At 42.4% G+C, this 19,828-nt stretch overlaps 1 protein-coding gene and 1 long non-coding RNA gene across 7 annotated transcripts in view; one reads left to right on the forward strand and one right to left on the reverse strand.

Moving 5' to 3' along the window:
• The window catches only part of LOC134359330 (uncharacterized), a 124,192-nt gene extending 118,155 nt beyond the window's left edge, over positions 1-6,037 (forward strand). Inside the window, exon 3 of the long non-coding RNA XR_010021083.1 lies at positions 3,698-6,037. This is a non-coding gene — a long non-coding RNA (uncharacterized LOC134359330). The remainder of the gene's footprint in view (positions 1-3,697) is intronic.
• Positions 1-19,828, reverse strand: part of pde3a (phosphodiesterase 3A, cGMP-inhibited) — a 547,044-nt gene that overhangs the window by 61,298 nt on the left and 465,918 nt on the right. For all 6 annotated transcript variants that reach the window (XM_063072391.1, XM_063072390.1, XM_063072389.1 and 3 more), the window contains 3 exons: positions 10,459-10,544; positions 7,621-7,811; positions 1,450-1,587 (listed from right to left, as the gene is read on the reverse strand). In XM_063072391.1, the coding sequence (XP_062928461.1) occupies positions 1,450-1,587; positions 7,621-7,811; positions 10,459-10,544 (415 nt within the window). The remainder of the gene's footprint in view (positions 1-1,449; positions 1,588-7,620; positions 7,812-10,458; positions 10,545-19,828) is intronic.

A 19,828-nucleotide genomic window follows, 5' to 3' on the forward strand; every position in this document is an offset into this window, starting at 1 on the left:
TCCCCAGCCACGATTCCCTTCTCCCTGTCCCCTTCCCATTCTCAGTGCACAATACAGGCCCATATCAGAATCAGGCTTACCATCATCCACATGTGTCATCATTTTTCTCTCTCTCTCTCTATTTTTATATATATATGCGACTATTTCTACACGGATGTTTTCTCCGGTTTTAAAGTTTCTTCAAACATCCCAAAGGCGTGCTGGTTGATTAATGGACTACTGTAAATTCCTTTGAGTATAGGCGAGATGCCAGGAGTCTGAGGAAGGGAAGGGGGGAGGGGTGACATTGATGGGCCTGTGAGGGAGAACGGATCACAGGGAAATAAGTGGGAGAATGACAGGTCACATTGCCTTCTTCTATGATGTAAGAAAAATATGAGAATTAAAAACAGGAAAATAACCAATCCATGAAAAAATAGTAAAGCTGAACTGAAGCCAGCTCTATGAACTGGTCTTGGGATCTCACCCATGAACTATGTTTCTTTTAATTATAATTCATTCATCAGCAGGATGAGAATATCACTGGCAAGGTTAACTTTTCAGATTTGCCCCTACTTTGTCCCCAGGCCATTTCAGTATCAGGGTCAGCTGCGTTCATGAACTTGGAGTCACCTACAGCTCTGAACAGAATTCCCCTCCCTTTTGGGTCTATCATCAAGCCAACATTTCATGGATCACAGTTTCAGGTTTTATGTAAATTTCCCCACCTTCCTTGGTTGGTCTCAAAGAACATTGGTTGCCTACACGAATAAACGACTGCTCTGACACCAATCTTGTAAGTTAATCATTACACCGTGGGACTACATCTTTGGGAAGGCAAATTAATGGAAATGCACAAATTCATAGAATCATAGACGCCTACGGTAGAGAAATGGGGCTGTCAGCCAATCACATCCTTGCCAAGCCTGGCACTTGTTCATGTTAATCCTATTTATGGATATTTGGCCCAGAACTTTCTTCTCCATGACCTGCTCAAATTGTATCTGTTTCTACCACATCTCTGGCAGCTCATTCAAGACAATCACCTCCCTCTCAGATTTCCCTTAAATTTCTCTCCGTCACCTTAAACCTGTACTCTCAATTTCATTTCGCAACTGTGGAAAAAACTCTCTATCTATCTTATCTATGGCACTCATAATTTTGTATATCTTTATATGGTCATCTCACAGCCTTCTATATTGCAGTGAGGTTAAGGCTAGCCTACATAATCCCTCTTTACAACACAGACCTTCATTCCAGCCAACATCCTTGTAAATCTCTTCTGTGCTCTCTTTATTGGCACTAATTCATTAAGTTTTCGTCGAAAAGACTTGCCCGTAAAGGGAACCAATTGTACAGAAGGACACCTTCTGATACCTGTCAGATGTAGTTCAGAAACCAGTGCAGCAAGAACATGTCACGTGTGTTTACACAACACAATGCACCAGCATGAAGAAAGGACTTTCTCACCTGGCTAAGTATCCGGCCACATTTTGAGCCCGTCATCTCCATGAGGTCAAAGATGGGAAAATTCCAGTTGTTGAGTTGTGTAAATATCAGCTCCAGATCTTCCATTAGAAGAGGCTCTGGAGCAAGGATTGCTTTTTCCTAGAAAATTAAAGGAAAGGCTTAGCTGGAATCATGTACAACTTTATTCAGAAACTTAGGGGATAAATCAAACCCAATACCTCCATCAGGAAGCAGAGGACATCTGTGCAATGCTGGTCTTGGTTTTATCACCAGCTGAGGACTGAAAGTAACATGAAGCAAAGTGTAAAAACTGCACTGCATACAATTTCATGGGTTTTTTAACTGGCAAATTTGGTCAATTCTGGTAGTTCTGAAGGCACACATTTAGTGATTCAGGAACAGCTTCTTCACCTGTGCCATTCAATTGCTAAATGGACATTAAACCCATGAACATTACCTCACTACTTTTTTAATTTCTGTTTTATTAGCACTAGTTATTTTAACTGTAATTCAGTTTTTTCTCTATATTTATTTATCATGTAATTCATTGTACTGCCGCCATAAAGTTAACAAGTTTCACAACATAAGCTAGTGATATTAAACCTGATTCTGATACTGACTACTTCTTTTAAATATACTTTTCCTACTAATCTCTGTGCAATTGGAGCCTGTAATTTGCACTTTTATTACATTTTATAACGAGTTTTTGGGCCGACTGAGTGATCTGGCTCTTTTGCTGTCTCTGAGGGAATTTGGCATGGTTGAGAGCGAGACTGAGAATGAAGTATGTGGCTTATTGGTAGAAGGTGAACCCATGATCAGCTCTAGTACTCAACAATCTAGCTGATTAAAGCGTCAAGCAAAATTAAGAAAACAATGAGGATGAGAGCAAAAGACAAACGGGTATTCAGCACCGTCTGCCTGCATTTGATTGATCTGCCTCTCCCTTGTTGCTGCCGGAGGAAGGTGCAGGAGCCTTGGGTCTTGGGCAAGATTTGATCTGCGGGACTTGTGCATTGGACTTGTTTTTAGAGGATTCTTCTGTTCCTGTTAAATATGGTTCTGATTTCTGGTTACGACCTTTATATTGCTATTTTGCGTGATTTTGTTGGGCCACTTCCACACGACTGGCTCTGCAGCCAATGAATGAAGCAGTGCTAAATTAAACTGAATGGAACTAAAGTGAACATTCCCAGACTGTTGCAAGGACTCTGCAATTTGATGTTTAATATTCTGTGTGTTATTTGCTTGTTTTTTTTGCCATTTGCGTGATTTGTTCTTTTTTTGCACATTGGATGCTTGATGTTTTCTTTGAGTAGGGTCAAGGGTTTTCTTTGCTTTGTGGCTGCCTGTGGAAAGTGAATCTTAGGGTGGTATGCTGCATACATGCTAGATAATAAACGTGCTTCGAATCTGAAAAAAGTCTTGACATGAAGTCAACATGTAATGGCAAACACTGGCCACTTGAGGGCACGGTGAAACTGGTTGATATCCTGTCTCATCTCCAGTGTATTAACACAACACATTCTGCAGATGCTGGAAATCGAGAGCAAGGGACACAAAATGCTGGAGGAACTCAGCTGGTCAGGCAGTATCTATGGAAATGAATTTCCATTTTGAAATGAGCTTCGGGCTCATCATCATCATCATCATCAGAACTGGAAAGGAAGGGGAGAGATGCCAAAATAAGATGGGTGGAGGGGAAGGAGGACAAGCTGGAAGGTGAAAGGTGAAGCCAGTTGGGAGGGGGATGGGTGATGAAGTTAAAAAGCTGGGAGATAATAGGTTGAAAAGGTAAGGGGCTGGTGAAGAATGAATCTGAAAGGAGTAAAGGGAAGGAAGAGGGTCACCACAGAGAGGTGATAGGCAGGTGAGAAGAATCAGAATTAATATCACTGGCTTATGTCATGATATTTGTTGTGTTGTGGCAGCAGTACATTACAAGACATAATAAAAAACTTTAAATTACAATAATAAGAGTATAAGAATAAATTAAATAAGTAGTGCAAAAAGATAGAAAGGAAATAGTAAGATAAAGTTCATGGGTTTATTCTCCATTCAGAAATCTGATGGCAGATGGGAATAAGCTGTTCCTGAAGTGCTGAATGCGTGTCTCCTCCTTGATAATAATAATGAGAAGAGGGCATATCCTGGATGATGGGGAGGCTAGTGCCCATCAGGCATTAAAAGATAGCATGGACCTTTACACCACACTTCATGTGTCCAATTTGTGTCTCTCTATTTACAGGTTGATTGAAATGCAGAAGCATAAGATCATACGAAAATAAGGAAGGGCCGAGCTCGAAGAAGCGGCCGTGGCTGGAGGCCGACAAGGCCTCCGGCTCGAGTTCGGCGGCGGGCGGTGCCAAGGCAGCTAGTGAGAACAAACTGGAGGAGAGGCTGTACTCGGTGCTGTCGCGAGATCGAAGAAGATGGAGGTGCATAGTCGCCAACCCCGGATTTGGAACGGCACCCACTGACTGACTGATACACGTATATACGTCACCATATACAACCCTGAGATTCATTTTCTTGTGGGCATACTCAAGAAATCCATAGAATAATAACTATAATAGGATCAATGGAAGACTTCCCAACTAGGGTGTTCAACCAGACTGCAGAAGACAGCAAACTGTGCAAGGCAAAAAAGAAGAAACAATAATAATGTGAATTAATAAGCAATAAACATTGTGAGATGAAGAGTCCGTGAAAGTGATTCCATAGGTTGTGGGAGCATTTCAATGATGGGGCAAGTGAAGTTATCCATTTTGGTTTAAAAGCCTGATGGTTGAGGGGTGATAATTGCTCCTGAACCTGGTGCTGAGAATCCTGAGGCTCCTGTACCTTCTTGCTGATGGTAGCACTGAGGAGAGAGCATGTCCTGGGTGATGGGGGTCCCTGATAATGGATGTTACTTTCCTGTAACAGCGTTTCATGTAGATATGTTCAATGGCTGGCAGGGTTTTACTTGTGTTGTGGGCCGAATCCACTACTTTTTCTAGGATTTTCCGTTCAAGGGCATTGGTGTTTCCATACCAGGCTGTGATGCAACCAGTTACTAGACTCTCTACTACACATCTACAGAAGATTATCAATGTTTTGGATGTCATGCTAAATCTTTGCAAACTCCTGAGGAAGTAGAGGCACTACAGTGCTTTCTTTGTAATTGGCCCTACATGCTTGCCCAGGACAGGTCTTCTGAAATAATAACACCTAGGAATTTAGATTTGCTAACCCTCCTCACCTCTGATCCTCCAAAGAGGCCTGGCTGATGGACCTCTGGTTTCCTTCTCCTGTAGTCCACAATCAGTTCCTTGGTCTTGCTGACATTGACTGAGAGGTTGCTGTTACGACACCACTCAGCCAGATTTTTAATCTCCCTCCTATAGGCTGATTCATCACGACCCTTGATTCAGCTTACGATAGTGGCATCATCTGCAAACTTGAATATGGCATTAGGGCTGTGCTTACCCATACCACTCCAGATCAAGTGTAAAGCAGGTAGAGCAGGGGGCTCAGTACACAGCCTTGTGCTGCACCTGTGCTGATAGAGATCACGAAGGAGATGTTGTTGCCAATCTGACGTGACTGGGGTCTGCAAGTGTGGAAGTCGAGGATCCAACTGCACAAAGAGGTATTGAGCCCAGGTCTTGGTGCTTATTGATTAGATTTGAGGGGATGATGGTATTGAATGCTGAGCTGTAGTCGATAAAGAGCATCCTGGTGTATGCACCTTTGCTTCCAGATGTTCCAGGGTTGAGTGAAGAGCCAATGAAATGGTATCTGCTGTGGACATGTTGCTCCAGTAGGCAGATTGGAGTGGATCTAAGTCACTACTAAGGCAGGAGTTGATATGGTTTATCACCAACCTCTCAAAACACTTCCTCACAGTGGATGTAAATGCTACTGGGCCGTAGTCATTGAGGGAGGTCACCAAGCTCTTCGTGGGCACTGGTATAACAGAAGCCTGCATGAGGCAGAGGGGTACCTCACACTGCCGATGCGAGAGGTTGAAGATCTCAGTGAACACACCACTGTTGTGAAACTTGTTGTTTTATGACAGCGGTACTGCGTATGACAGGGGTCCCCAACCTTTTTTGCGCTGCGGACCGGCTTAATATTGACAATATTCTTGCAGACCGCCTGACCCGGCAGGGAGGGGTGGGGGGTAGGGTTGCCAACACACAAGAGTAGCAGTCAAATACGTTGGGTTTACCCCGAGAAAGACTACCATGACCATGAAGCCTTGCGCGGGCACCAGTGCGCATGCGTGTTCATGCTGATTTTTTTCCAGAAATCGTTTTTGGCGATTCTGTTGGGGAGTTGGGGGGGCAGTGTTAATCACGACCAGAACATAGGTGGTAAGTGGCTAATACACTCAATTTTGTTCCTAAAAGGGTTTATCTAACAAATTTAATATTAAACACACAGCGCATATTTTCCTCGCATGAATATAGTGATAAGTCAATTATCAGAGGAGGACAGGGGAGCTTGAAGTAAGTGTTGAACAAACTTCCAGTAGAAGTGGTAGAGGCAGGTTCGATATTATCATTTAACGAAAAATTGGATAGGTATATGGACAGGAAAGGAATGGAGGGTTGTGGGCTGAGTGCAGGTCGGTGGGACTAGGTGAGAGTAGCGTTTGGCACGGACTAGAAGGGCAGAGATCGCCTGTTTCCGTGCTGTAATTATTATGCAGTTATATGGTTATATAAGTCACATATAAGTCAATAGCATCATAACATTTTAAGTAACGTTTGGATATTAAACACACTGCGCATATTTTCCTTGTATGAACATATAAAATCATTGCAACACATCAATATCACTGAATCAGTGGGAGCCCTGGGCTTGTTTCCCTGCAACAAGACGGTCCTATCAAGGGGTGATGGGAGACAGCGATACTCGAAGGGGGTTCCTTATGTCCAGTCTATTCCGCAATTTGGTTTTCATTGCATTCATTGCAGAAAACTCCGCTTTGCAGCAATATGATGTTGGAAATGGAAGCAATGTTTTCAGTGCTTTCGTGGCTATCTCAGGATATTTAGCCTTGACTTTGATCCAGAATGCCGGCAGAGATGTTATGTTAAACGTACTTTTTAGCCCGCCGTCATTTGCAAGCTCGAGGAGTTGATCTTCTTCCCGCGCTGACATGGATGACGCGCAGGTAATGACCTCAAGCTCAACAGAGGGCATGACAGGGAATGAGGAAAGGTGCCGCTGACTCATATCGCAAATCATAACATTTCCTCGTGGCCCGGTAGTGCACGCTTTGCGGCCCGGTGGTTGGGGACCACTGGTGTATGACATAAAAATCACTATAAGTTACAATAAATAAATAGTGCAAAGGGGAATAAGTGAGGTAGTGTTCATAGATTCATGGACCATTCAGAAATACTATGGCAGAGGGGAAGAAGTTGTTGCTAAAACATTGATTTTTGATCTTTAAGTTCAGTTCAGGTTCAGGTACAGAAGCCTAAAATCCCACACTGGCAGGTTGAAGAAGAGCTTCTTCTCTTCAACCATTCAGTTCTTCAAGGTCAAGGTGTTCCCTTTATACTAACCTCGAGATTCATTTTCTTCAGACATTTACAAAAAAAAAACAAAGAAATACAATAGAATTTACAAAAAACTATACATCAGCAAAGACTGACAGGCAACCGATGTGAATAAAAAGACAGACTGTGCAAATTAAAAAATTAATGCTGAGAATATCTGTTGATAGTCCTTAAAAGTGTATCAGTTGGAGGTGGAAAAAAACCAGAGCACCAGAGGAAACCCACGTGGTTACGAGGAGAACGTACCAACTGCTAACAGACGGCGGTGGGAATTGTACTGTGACTGGTGATCACTGGTTCTGTAAAACAATCTGCTAGCTCCTATACTACTGCCCTACCTCAGTATCTTAGTACGGTAACGCTATAACCACTTTAAACTACAATGGATTTTGTCTTTTCTGTTCCAATTGTGTTCTTCATTGTAAAACTTGTGTATAATTTATGCTTTTCTGTGTAAGCTGCTTATCTGATGCTGTGTGCCTGTGATCCTAATGCAAGTACATTTTTCACTGTACTTGTGCATTGACAATAATCTTGACTTTGACTGTAACAAGATCACTGCCTAAAGCTTCTGCAGCATTAGACAGACAAAACATAGTTCCCATAAGCATACCTGGGCTGGAATCAAGTGGTGTAATGTGATGTCCTCTGGTCTGTAGAGTCTGCAGTCAGATTCTTTGAGAGATTGTTCTAAGCCTTTTGCAGAGGAGTCCTGATCGTCATCGTTCTGTGCAATGTCACTACTGTCACTGTTATTTGTCTCGTGGGTGCTGTCATAGTCAGAGGTGGCTTGAGCAGGGTCATCTGCAAGATACAAGCGTTTAAATAGCCATCACTACATTGTGTCTCAATGCAGGACCTGCTGGCCCACAGACTGGAAGTCTTGAAATGTCCTGTCTATAGCAACACAACTCTGACTCCCTTAGGGTCTGCTCATCAGGGCCTCACCTTTGAGGTTAGTAAGCTTGCAGATGACACTAAAATAGATCGTGTCCTGCACAATGAAGACGGTTCTCAAGAACTACAGAGAGAACTTGATCAGCTCAGTAAATGGGCAGGAGAATGGCAAGTGCAGTTCAATTCTGAGAAGTGCAAGGTGTTACAATTTGGGAAGACAAATCAAAGTGGGACTTTCACAGTGAACAGGTCCCTTTGGAATGTTGTAGAAAAGAGGTACCCAAGAGTACAGGTACATACATGGTTCACTTGAGAACTGGTTAAATATAATACACAACAGAGTGGATTGCAGGGAGTCTGAATCTGGCACTAGAAAGATTCAGACTGCCGACAAGGAGGGACACTGAGATTGTGTGAGGAGCAGTGATACAGACTGAGTGGGAAACAGTGAGAGAGACTGTGTGGGGAACAGTGAGAGAGACTCTGTGGGGAACAGTGAGAGAGACTGTGTGAGAAACAGTGAGAGAGAGTGTGTGGGGAACAGTGAGAGAGAGTGTGTGGAGAACAGTGAGAGAGTGTGTGGGAACAGTGAGAGAGACTGTGGGGTACAGTGAGAGAGACTGTGTGGGGAACAGTGAGAGAGACTGTGTGGGGAACAGTGAGAGACTGTGTGGGGAACAGTGAGAGAGAGTGTGTGGGGACAGTGAGAGAGACTGTGTGGGGAACAGTGAGAGAGACTCTGTGGGGAACAGTGAGAGAGAGTGTGTGGAACAGTGAGAGAGACTGTGGGGAACAGTGAGAGAGAGTGTGTCAAGAACAGTGAGAGAGACTGTATGGGGAACAGTGAGAGAGTGTGGGGAACAGTGAGAGAGAGTGTGTGGGGAAAAGTGAGAGACTGTGTGGGGAACAGTGAGAGAGAGACTCTGTGGGGAACAGTGAGAGAGAGTGTGTCGAGAACAGTGAGAGAGACTGTGTGGGGAACAGTGAGAGAGAGTGTGGGGAACAGTGAGAGAGAGTGTGGGGAACAGTGAGAGAGAGTGTGTGGGGAAAAGTGGGAGACTGTGTGGGGAACAGTGAGAGACTGTGTGGGGAACAGTGAGAGAGAGTGTGGGGAACAGTGAGAGAGAGTGTGTGGGGACAGTGAGAGAGACTGTGTGGGTAACAGTGAGAGAGAGTGTGTGGGGACAGTGAGAGAGACTGTGTGGGGAACAGTGAGAGACTCTGTGGGGAACAGTGAGAGAGAGTGTGTGGAACAGTGAGAGAGACTGTGGGGAACAGTGAGAGAGAGTGTGTCAAGAACAGTGAGAGAGACTGTATGGGGAACAGTGAGAGAGAGTGTGTGGGGAAAAGTGAGAGACTGTGTGGGGAACAGTGAGAGAGAGTGTGGGGAACAGTGAGAGAGAGTGTGTGGGGAAAAGTGGGAGACTGTGTGGGGAACAGTGAGAGACTGTGTGGGGAACAGTGAGAGAGAGTGTGGGGAACAGTGAGAGAGAGTGTGTGGGGAAAAGTGAGAGAGAGTGTGTGGGGAAAAGTGAGAGACTGTGTGGGGAACAGTGAGAGAGACTGTGTGGGGAACAGTGAGACAGAGTGTGGGGAACAGTGAGAGACTGTGTCGAGAACAGTGAGAGAGACTGTGTGGGGAACAGTGAGAGAGAGTGTGGGGAACAGTGAGAGACTGTGTCGAGAACAGTGAGAGAGACTGTGTGGGGAACAGTGAGAGAGAGTGTGTGGGGAAAAGTGAGAGACTGTGTAGGGAACAGTGAGAGACTGTGTGGGGAACAGTGAGAGAAAGTGTGGGGAACAGTGAGAGAGAGTGTGTGGGGAACAGTGAAAGAGAGACTCTGTGGGGAACAGTGAGAGAGAGTGTGTGGGGATCAATGAGAGAGAGTGTGTGGGGATCAATGAGAGAGACTGTGTGGGGAACAGTGAGAGACTGTGTGGGGAACAATGAGAGAGACTCTGTGGGGAACAGTGAGAGAGAGACTCTGTGGGGAACAGTGAGAGAGACTGTGAGGGGAACAGTGAGAGACTCTGTGGGGAACAGTGAGAGGGAGACTGTGGGGAACAGTGAGAGAGAGTGTGTGGGGAACATTGAGAGAGAATGTGTGGGAACAGTGAGAGAAAGACTGTGGGGAACAGTGAGAGAGACTGTGGGGAGCAGTGAGAGAGACTGTGAAGGAACAGCAAGAGTAACTGTGAGGGGGAGACTGACAGAATCGATGTGCAGTAATATTGACAGAGTGTGACTCTTTACCATCTGCTATGGAGGGAGATTTGGAACACAAGTGGAAATGGGAGGAAATGACTTATTGCTATTATGAGTTTTATGTTGATGATAAATAATATTCAAACAAATTCCAAACATTCTCTGTAAACTAACTCAATACATTTGACTGGGTCAATGCTAAGTACACAAAAGCAAGCAAGCCCTTCTACATCAATCAGCCCAGCATCCTGTCTCAGAATGCTCCCGATTTAACGACAACTTCCACTGTCAAGTAAATGAACACTAACTCTTAATTAAGTTTAGACTGATACTGGTTTGAAGAATTACCTGTCCGGTGCAGTGAGTGCACTGTTGTCTCCACTCTTCCCCCCATGCTTTCCGAGTGCGTCAGCTTGCTGAATGGCCGACCACAACTGCAACATCAAATAGACAGAAGTAGGCATTTTTAAATAATGAGTGGACCTAGGTGCCATTTTGCGCTTTCTGCTTCTGGGTCTGCAATCAGTTCCCTATGTAAGGGTACAGCCTTATTCCGCTGCTGCTCAGAGGCCACTCATCTCCACAATTCTGCAGAGCCTGTGGCTGTAAGGTTTTCACCACTGTCATCTCCTCAAAAGGTGAGAGTAGGAGGCCTTCTCCTTCTCCTCAACGTGACCAGTGACCTGATGCACCACTGATAATCTCTGGTTTGTGCTGTAATAGTGTTACACTGGTACTAAATAGATTCACAGGCACAAATTCACACCTTCATATACATTGCTATCAACACCCTGGCTTTAAAATCCTTTTCTGGACCCTTCCAAGGCTCACTCCTTTCTCCCTCTGATGCCCCGTCCCCTTCCCTCTCTCCTATTGTCTACTCTCTTCTCCTATCAGATTCCTCCTTCTGCAGCCTTTAACTCTTCTACCTATCACCTCCCAGCTTCTTACTTCATCCGCCCCTCCCCTACTCAACTACCTTCCCCCTCACCTGCCTTCAACTATCACCTGCCACCTTGTACTCCTCCCCCCTGCTCCCACCTTCTTATTCTGGCTTCTTCCCCCACCCCACCCTTCCTTTCCCGATGAAGGGTCTTGATTTGAAAGGTCCACTGTTTATTCCTCTCCCTAGGTGCCGTCTGACTGCTGAGTTCCTCCAGCGTTTTGTGTGTGTTGCTCTGGATTTCCAGCACCTTCAGAATCTCTTGTACTTACAATTTGCTTTTTATCTATGCAATCTTTTCTTGACAACCCCTCTGAGGTTTTGTTCATTACTCAACTGTTCCCTTCATCACACCATGAAGTACCAAGCCTTCAGTGACCTAGATCTCAGACTCTGAACTTGAATTTCCTTTCAAGTGCTCCCTCTGCCCCTTCAGAAACATTATTCCTACACTTCACTCCCAACTCCCAGATCAAATGCAACACATTCATTTTTTCCTTCGTTTTGAAGTAAGTGGATCCTTATTTGTAAGATGACAATGTACATCACATAAATGCAAGTTGATACTGCAACAACTTGAATCCATTCCACTAAATGCATTTGGGAAATAGCTTTGAAAGTCAAGGTAATCATATCAAATTTCTCAGTAACGATTAGAATGAGTGAACAGTCTGCAGTTTATTCTTTAATCCCAAAAAGCAAAGCCTGAGAAGTTTTGGAACATTTCAATAGTGACAGAAAAGGTGTTTCAATAGTGGACAGAGTGTGAAGCAAAGGGGTGGAAAAAAAAATCACCAATAAAATCAGATCAGGAGATGCTGCTTTAACCCAAGCATGTGAGAATGGAGAACTTGGTAGATGATTGCTCTGGTGACAGGCTGGATTAGGAAGGAGTTAGCTGGATGAAACTATTGGATGGAGTGCAGATTTGGATTATGGTTGGCTGAAAAAGGGTGGAAGAATGGTTATATCAGTTAGGTTTAACAATCTGGTTCCATGTAAATCTATGCTTTAAATCTGTGTGCCTTTGGATGGTCAACATTGACCTGATAGTCAATTTTAGACATGATAAATTAGAAACAAGGCTTAGTCTAAACTTTGCTTTATCACTAAAACCACTGTTCCATTCTGAAGTACCCTGACAATAACTTTTAAGTGTTCTGATGTACTTTGGCTGATATTGAGTTCCCTGTGACTGCAACAAATTTAAAGATTCATTTGTTTTCCCAGATCAGTGTCTGCCTACACTCACATTAACTCATTTCATTCACTTTTTCAAAGCATATTCAAAAATACCCTAGATTTTTTCTTGATCCCAATCAACTAATTGAGAACTACAAAACATGTTCGATTTAAGTTGCACCAAATATGAAGAACAAAAAGGAAAAGACATTTACAGGTATGAGCAATGTGAAATAAAACAGAAAATGCTGCTGACACTGAGGCTAACTACCATCTGTGCAAGGAGAACTGCAGATCGAAGAAGGGCCATTGATCTGAATGCAGTCACAGATGCTGCCTGACCTGCTGAGTACTTCCAGGACTTTCCACTCTTAGTTATGTTCTTGTGATAAATAGAAGCAACTTTCCAGCAAGATCTGTAAAATCACCCACTCCAGAGGTGAGTTGCTCTAAGAATATCATCTCCTGTCCAAGTGGACAACTGTTCTACAATGCATATCAAATAATTTTATATAGACAATATCATATGACTAATATCAATATCATTTGACAAAATATACATATAGCGGCCACTTTATTAAGTATACCTGTTCACATCCTCACTGATGCAAATATCTAACCAGTTAATCATGTGAAAGGATCTCAATGCAGAAAAACATGCAGACATGGTCAAGGAGCTCAGTCGTTGTTCAGACCAAACATCAGAATGGAGAAGAAACTTGAACAGAGTGACAGATCGTGGAATGATTTTTGGTGCCATACAGAGTGATTGAGTATCTCAGAAACTACTGATCTCCTGGGATTTCTAGAGTTTATGGAGAATGGTGTGAAAAAGAAAAAAAAATCTATTAAGCAGAGATTCTGTGGGTGAAAATGCCTTGTTAATAAGAGAGGTCAGGGGAGAATGGCCAGCCTGGTTCAAGCTGACAGGAAGCTGAGAATTACTGAAATCATCATCAGTGATAACTTGTTGTCGAGTATGATTCTTCTCCTGGTGGATGATCTGATCACTTGGGGGTCTTGAGATGACAGAAGGGTACATTGCCCACAAGTCCTATTGCAGTGTTGGTAGGTGTAGGTGCTGAAATGGTGGTGGATGTAGCTGGCTGGGCCGTTCCCACTCTCTCCTTACATTGAAGCCGCTTAGTCTCAGGTATTCTTCGAGCTGTGCAGTCCCCTCATGGACAGTTAAATAACCACACATTACAACAGCAGAGTGCAGAACAGCATCTCTGAATGCACAGCACATTGAACTTTGAAGTGGATGGGCTACAGCAGCAGAGGATCACAAACACTAGGCACCTCCTGTACCTGATAAAGAGGCCACTGAGTTTAAAAACAGCATTTGAACACTGTTGGAAAGTGCCCATTTACTCTTAACGAGCAGAAATTATTCGCCAAAAATAGCAGGAACAATTTTGAAGGTTGGCGTAATGAACCAGTAACATTGCTAAACTTAATTACTTCGACTGACACAGCAGGAAACAGGCCCTTCAGCCCACTGAATTCATGCTGACCATCATCCACATAACACACACAGATTCTAAACTAGTCCCATTCTATTGCCTCCATATCCTCACCACCCCACCCCCCAGATTCTACCACTCACCTACAGACCAGGGGCAATTCACAGCAGTAGATTACCCTGTCGACTGAAATGTCCTGGGGACATGGGAGGAATCTGGAGCACTTGGAAGAAACCCATGCAGTTACAAGAAAAGCGTACAAACTCCACATGGGCAGTGCTTGAGGTCAGGTTTGAATCTGGGATATTGGTGCGGTGAGGCAATGGCTCTATCTGCTGCAAATCTCTTTTGTAGCAGGAAGATGGCAAGGGATTCTTCAATATCCTTTTTTTTCCACTTTAAAAAAATTGGTGGGAATCCTTAATTGAGTAAAGTAAAAATGGATGTCTTATTGGTGACTGGTGAGTTGCCAACACTCTTGTCACCCATGCTGCTGTTGAGTAAATACAAGTTCAGGTTCAGATTCATTTACTTATCACATGCACTTTGAAACATACAGCGAAATGTATCGTTTGCGATAATAACCAACATACAACATACCAAAGGATGTGCTGGGGGCAGCCCAAAAGGTGTCTAATGTGGACAGCCCAGCATGTCCACATTAATCAGCAGAATAAAACAGAACACAACAAGCAACAAAACAGCAACTACAAAACAAGCCCGTTTCCTCCCTCCCACACTCACAAGGACAGCCCTCCAAACCCAGGCCTCTGGGCTTCTACTCTCCAGGCTTCAACTTTTGGATTCGCAATCATTCTTTGGGCTTCGACCTTCTGCAAGTGTTCTCAATGCAGCCCATTTTCCTTCCACAAGCCCAACCGCCAGGTGATAGACCAATAAATATGCCTTCCACTCTTCAGGGTACAGAGAAAGAGCAGTGGGTGGATTACTTTCCATATCTTATGGCTGTCTCACAATTCCTCTGGTCTGTTGGGACACCTGTCTCCAGATGGCCAATGGAACAAGAAAGACAAGGCGAACTTGGAGTCTAAGAAACTCGTCCTGCTTCCTTAACAAAGCAAAACAGACTCAAGTCAGGTGTGGAGACCATTAAGTATTCAAGGAAAGAGCATCTGGAGGTAAATGTCTTATGGAATGAAGGTTTCCATCCCCGTTATTTTGCTGAAACAGCGTATTGGAGAACCCATTATGTTGCACCTCCAGTGATTCAAGTTATCAATAAACTTGAATGTTACCAGCTTTTCCTTTCCTTCCAACAGAGTTATACTACAAGGAAAATTATCAAGTGGCATTGCGCCAATGCTGATCCCATTTGAGCTTACTTTCTGTTAATCTCACTTTCATTATTTGCCCAGCGCACCTCACTTTACACATAACAGCACAGGGAAGATGTTTTTAAAGCACCTCAGTTATCAGATTGGCTCTATGATAGGAAAAATAATTACAACACTTTGAAGTATGTCCACTACTTTACCCAAATGACTAGTGAAGACCTGAGTATTTAACAACGTTAACAGTTTACCTATTATCAGCTTCTGTGGTCTATGAACGACAGGAAGGAAATCTGGAGTTGAACCTGACCAGTGGGTTTAAAAAGAGGATTTTCATAGCAGTCACAGAGTCCATTCTCACGTACGGATGCGAGACATGGACACTCACCAAGGCAATGCAGAAGTCTCTAGATGGTTGCTATACACGAATGCTCCGGATGGCTCTTGACATGAGTTGGCAACAGCACATGACGAACGTTGAGCTCTATAACAACCTACTGATGCTCACCACTAAAAACGAGGTGAGAAGACTGCAACTAGCGGGGCACTGTCTACGCCACCCCGAGCTACCTGCCAGCCTAGTCATCATATGGGAGCCCAAGCATGGGAGGATGAACCCTGGGCGCCCTCCCAAGACTATGGTCAACACACTCCTAGAAGACAGCGGTGCGGCTAATGTAGATGAACTGAACACACTGATGAGGGAGACGGAGAAGTGTAGAGTCCGTCATCGTGCCCGATGCCGGCCCCCTAGGCCTGAGTCGACGTAGTAGTAGTAGTAGTAGCCTCTGTGACTGATTTATCATTAAGGCAGAGAATGGAATCCTCACTGATTTGGTTTGATGCAAACAACACACTTCACTCTATGTTTCGATGTACATGTGATAAATAGAGTTAGTCTGATCTTTACCAGATATATTCTCTGTCTCACACACACACACACACACACACACACACACACACACACACACACACACATCTACTTATGATATAGGAAGAGGCCCGTTGTGATGCTGACCATCCTTAAACCACTTATTATAAAATTAACACCAGCCAGTGATTGGAAAATTTTAAGACTCGCCTAAACAGCGAATCACAAACCAATCTTCCGTCCTTGGACTCACTTTATACCGCACGCTGTTGGAGCAGTGTTGCCAGGATAATCAAGGACAGGACCCACCCAGCCAACACACTTTTCGTCCCTCTTCCCTCCGGGCGAAGGCTCAGGATCTTGAAGACTCGTACGGCCAGATTTGGGAACAGCTACTTTCCAACTGTGATAAGACTGCTGAACGGATCCTGACCCGGATCTGGGCCATACCCTCCATATATCCGGACCTGCATCTCGGTTTTTTTGCACTACCTTACTTTCCATTTTTCTATTTTCTATTTATGATTTATAATTTAGATTTTTAATATTTGCTATCAATTTGTAATCCATGGAGCGGGAAGTGCAGAATCAAACATCGCTGTGATGATTGTACGTTCTAGTATCAATTGTTTGGCAACAATAAAGTATGAAGTATAAAGTATAACTGACATGATACTTGTTCAGGTTCCTGTATGACCTGCTCTGATCAGAATGCATGAAATTACTTTGTGTTTTACAATCCCTTTTAAATAAATATCCATTCGAACTATTTATATAATAGCTGTCAGGCAACATTAGATTGATATTAATATTAAACAGGTTCTCCTAAATTTTATTGTAGCAGAGCAATTGATATTCTGCAGGTTCCACATCTTTTTGGAATCCGAATATACAGCATATTGAGGTCTTGTTACTCTCCTTTTGCAACTCGTAGCCTAATATCTCGAGCTTTTTTGTAGACACTAACATGAGCTGGGGGGATTAAGGGCATTGCTGCCAAGAGCAACGTTTATTGTCCTGGAAGTGTTGTTCTAATAGAATGTTGCTCTTTGTGAGATGTGGTTAATCCCCCCACTATTTAAGGAGTTCTAATGACCAACTAAGTGTGAAGGCCCAATAACACATCTTCAAATTGGGGTACAGAGGTGCACTGCATCCTGGCGGGGGACGTGAACACAATGGCGATTTCCACCACAACGTTTGACTTCCTATCTATGCAGCAAGAGACCACAAGAAAATAGGATCGAGATTTGGTCACCAGGCCCCTCAAGCCTGCTCCATTATTTACTATGGTTCCATGCTGGCCTCAACTTCTCTTCGATGCCAGTTCCTCGATCTCTTTCTTTCTTTTTAAATCTTTTTATTGAATAAGTATACAAAAAGGTAAGCCATATAAACATTAATACAAGTTAAAATATAATAAAATTACAGAAGGTATCAATACCAAAAAAATACTACAAACAATGTAATTTAAACATAAGAAACCAAGATAACATAATAGTATACTAAATTTTATATATATATCAATGGAAAAAAAGAAAAAAAAACCCCCAAAAAAAACCCACCGTGCAACTAACTAAAAGCAAAGCAAAGCAATGGGCTAACTTGAAACCAAACAGAGTTAAACTTAAAATCACGTCCTCAATCCCGACCTCCATTAAAAACAGTGAAAAAAAACAAGAAGGGTATATATTACATTAAATGAAAATATCGAATAAAAGATCCCCAAGTCTGTTCAAATTTAAATGAAGAATCATAAAGGTTACTTCTAATTTTCTCCAGATTCAAACATAATATCGTCTGAGAGAACCAAAAAAAGGTAGTTGGAGCATTAAGCTCTTTCCAATCCACAGAAATGGTAAGCCCCAATTCCTGTTCCCAATCTACCCTAATCTTATCAAATGGAGCTTTCCTAAGTTTCATAATAATATTATAAATCATAGCCGATGCACCTTTCTGACATGGATTAAGGTTAATTATCGAATCTAAAATATATGTAGGAGGAAGCATTGGAAAGGAAGAAAGTATAGTACTTAGGAAATTTCTAACTTGTAAATATCTAAAAAAATGTATTCTTGATAAGTTATATTTATTAGATAATTGTTCAAAAGACATAAGGGAACCATCTAAAAATAAATCCAAAAACCGTAAAATACCCTTAGTCTTCCAAGTTTGAAAAGCGCGATCCGTAAAAGAGGGAGGAAAAAATATGTTACCTAAAATAGGAATCGCTAACCCGAATTGATTAAGATCAAAAAATTTTCTGAATTGAAACCAAATACGCAAAGCATATTTAACTATCGGGTTAGACACCTGCTTAAGGCGTTTCGAATCAAAAGGGAGAGAGGAACCTAAAATAGAGCCAAGTGTATAGCCCTGAACAGATTGTAGTTCCAATGCTACCCATTTAGGAATAGATAGTATATCCTGGTCAAGTAACCAAAATTTCATATGTCGAATATTAATTGCCCAATAATAGAATCTAAAGTTAGGTAATGCTAAACCTCCATCTCTCTTAGCTTTCTGTAAATGTATCTTACCCAGTCTCGGATTTTTATTCTGCCAAATAAATGAAGAAATTTTAGAGTCAACTTTATCAAAGAAAGATTTTGGAACAAAAATTGGTAATGCCTGAAACACATATAAATATTTTGGCAAAAAAAACAACTTAACTGCATTAATACGACCAATCAAAGTTAAATATAAAGGAAACCATTTAGATGAAAGTTGAGTAATATGGTCTATTAATGGTAAAAAGTTAATCTTAAATAAATCTTTATATTTACAAGTACTCGATCTCATAAATACAAATGTATTTCTCTCTGTCCACATTAAATATCTTCTAAGCTCTGGCCTCCACCATCTCCAGGAGCAAAGATTTCCAGAGATTCACCATGTTCTGAGAGAAGAAATTTCTAGGCACCTGAGTTTTAAATGACTGTGCCTTTTTTGTAGCTATGTCTCCTCATTAATGACTGTCCCAATATCTCAGGCCCTACCCTGTCGAACCCCTGCGGATCTTATGTCTCTGAATAAGGTCACCCCATTCTTCTAAACTCCAAGGAATACAGACACAAATTATCTTGCCTTTCTTGATAGGGCACCTCAAATGCTTCGACTTTTATTTTGCACGTACAGGCTTTGTTGAGAATGGGGATTTTATTGTGATGCACCTAAGAAATATCTAGATAAGCAGTTGGATCACCAAGGCATTGAAAGCTATAGGCCATGTGCTTGTAAATGAGATAAGTATAGGTAGGTGCCTGATAGCTAATATGAATGGGCATTGTAGAATGTGCCGCAACACGTGCAGGCTGCCCCTAGCACAACCTTGGGTATGTTGGTTACTAACATAAAAAGCACACTTCACTGTATGTTTCAAAGTGTAGTGAATTCCAGTTAATTTGAGCACATCAGGACCAGTATATTTTGGCCCAAAAAAAGCAGCTGCCCAATCAGCCGAAGTTTCATGGAAGTAGTTCAAAAGATATTTTAAAAAAGCACACTGTTTATCTGAGTAGCAAATTGTGTACTTAAATAAAATAAAGAACAAGTTAGAGCACTATCAATATTATCACAGTATTATAGAACTGTGCATTAGTTCCAAGAGTTATAGTCCAGTATATGCTGCTGTCTTCTTTTGATTGAATGTAAAACAGTGTTTCCAACTTTTGTTATGTGATGGATGAATACCAATAGGTTGGGAACCCTTGCTGTAAATGAACAAATTTGGATAATGGACTACCTTCATGCAATGCATCCTACAAATTTTAATTTTCATTGTAACATTCAAGATGATTGTTGATACCTTCAAATTCCACTTGTCTATGAAGTGAAATTGTTTCATTTTAACTCTTGGCCATTTCTGGTATCTCCAAGCCTAAATGCTTGAAACCACAGTCAGCAAAACAATTCTAAGTTGTCTTACTGCTTATTTCTCGGCAATTATCAGTGAGAAAAACCA

The sequence above is a fragment of the Mobula hypostoma genome, chromosome 20 (genome assembly GCF_963921235.1).
Source record: "Mobula hypostoma chromosome 20, sMobHyp1.1, whole genome shotgun sequence".
NCBI classification, from domain to species: domain Eukaryota; kingdom Metazoa; phylum Chordata; class Chondrichthyes; order Myliobatiformes; family Myliobatidae; genus Mobula; species Mobula hypostoma.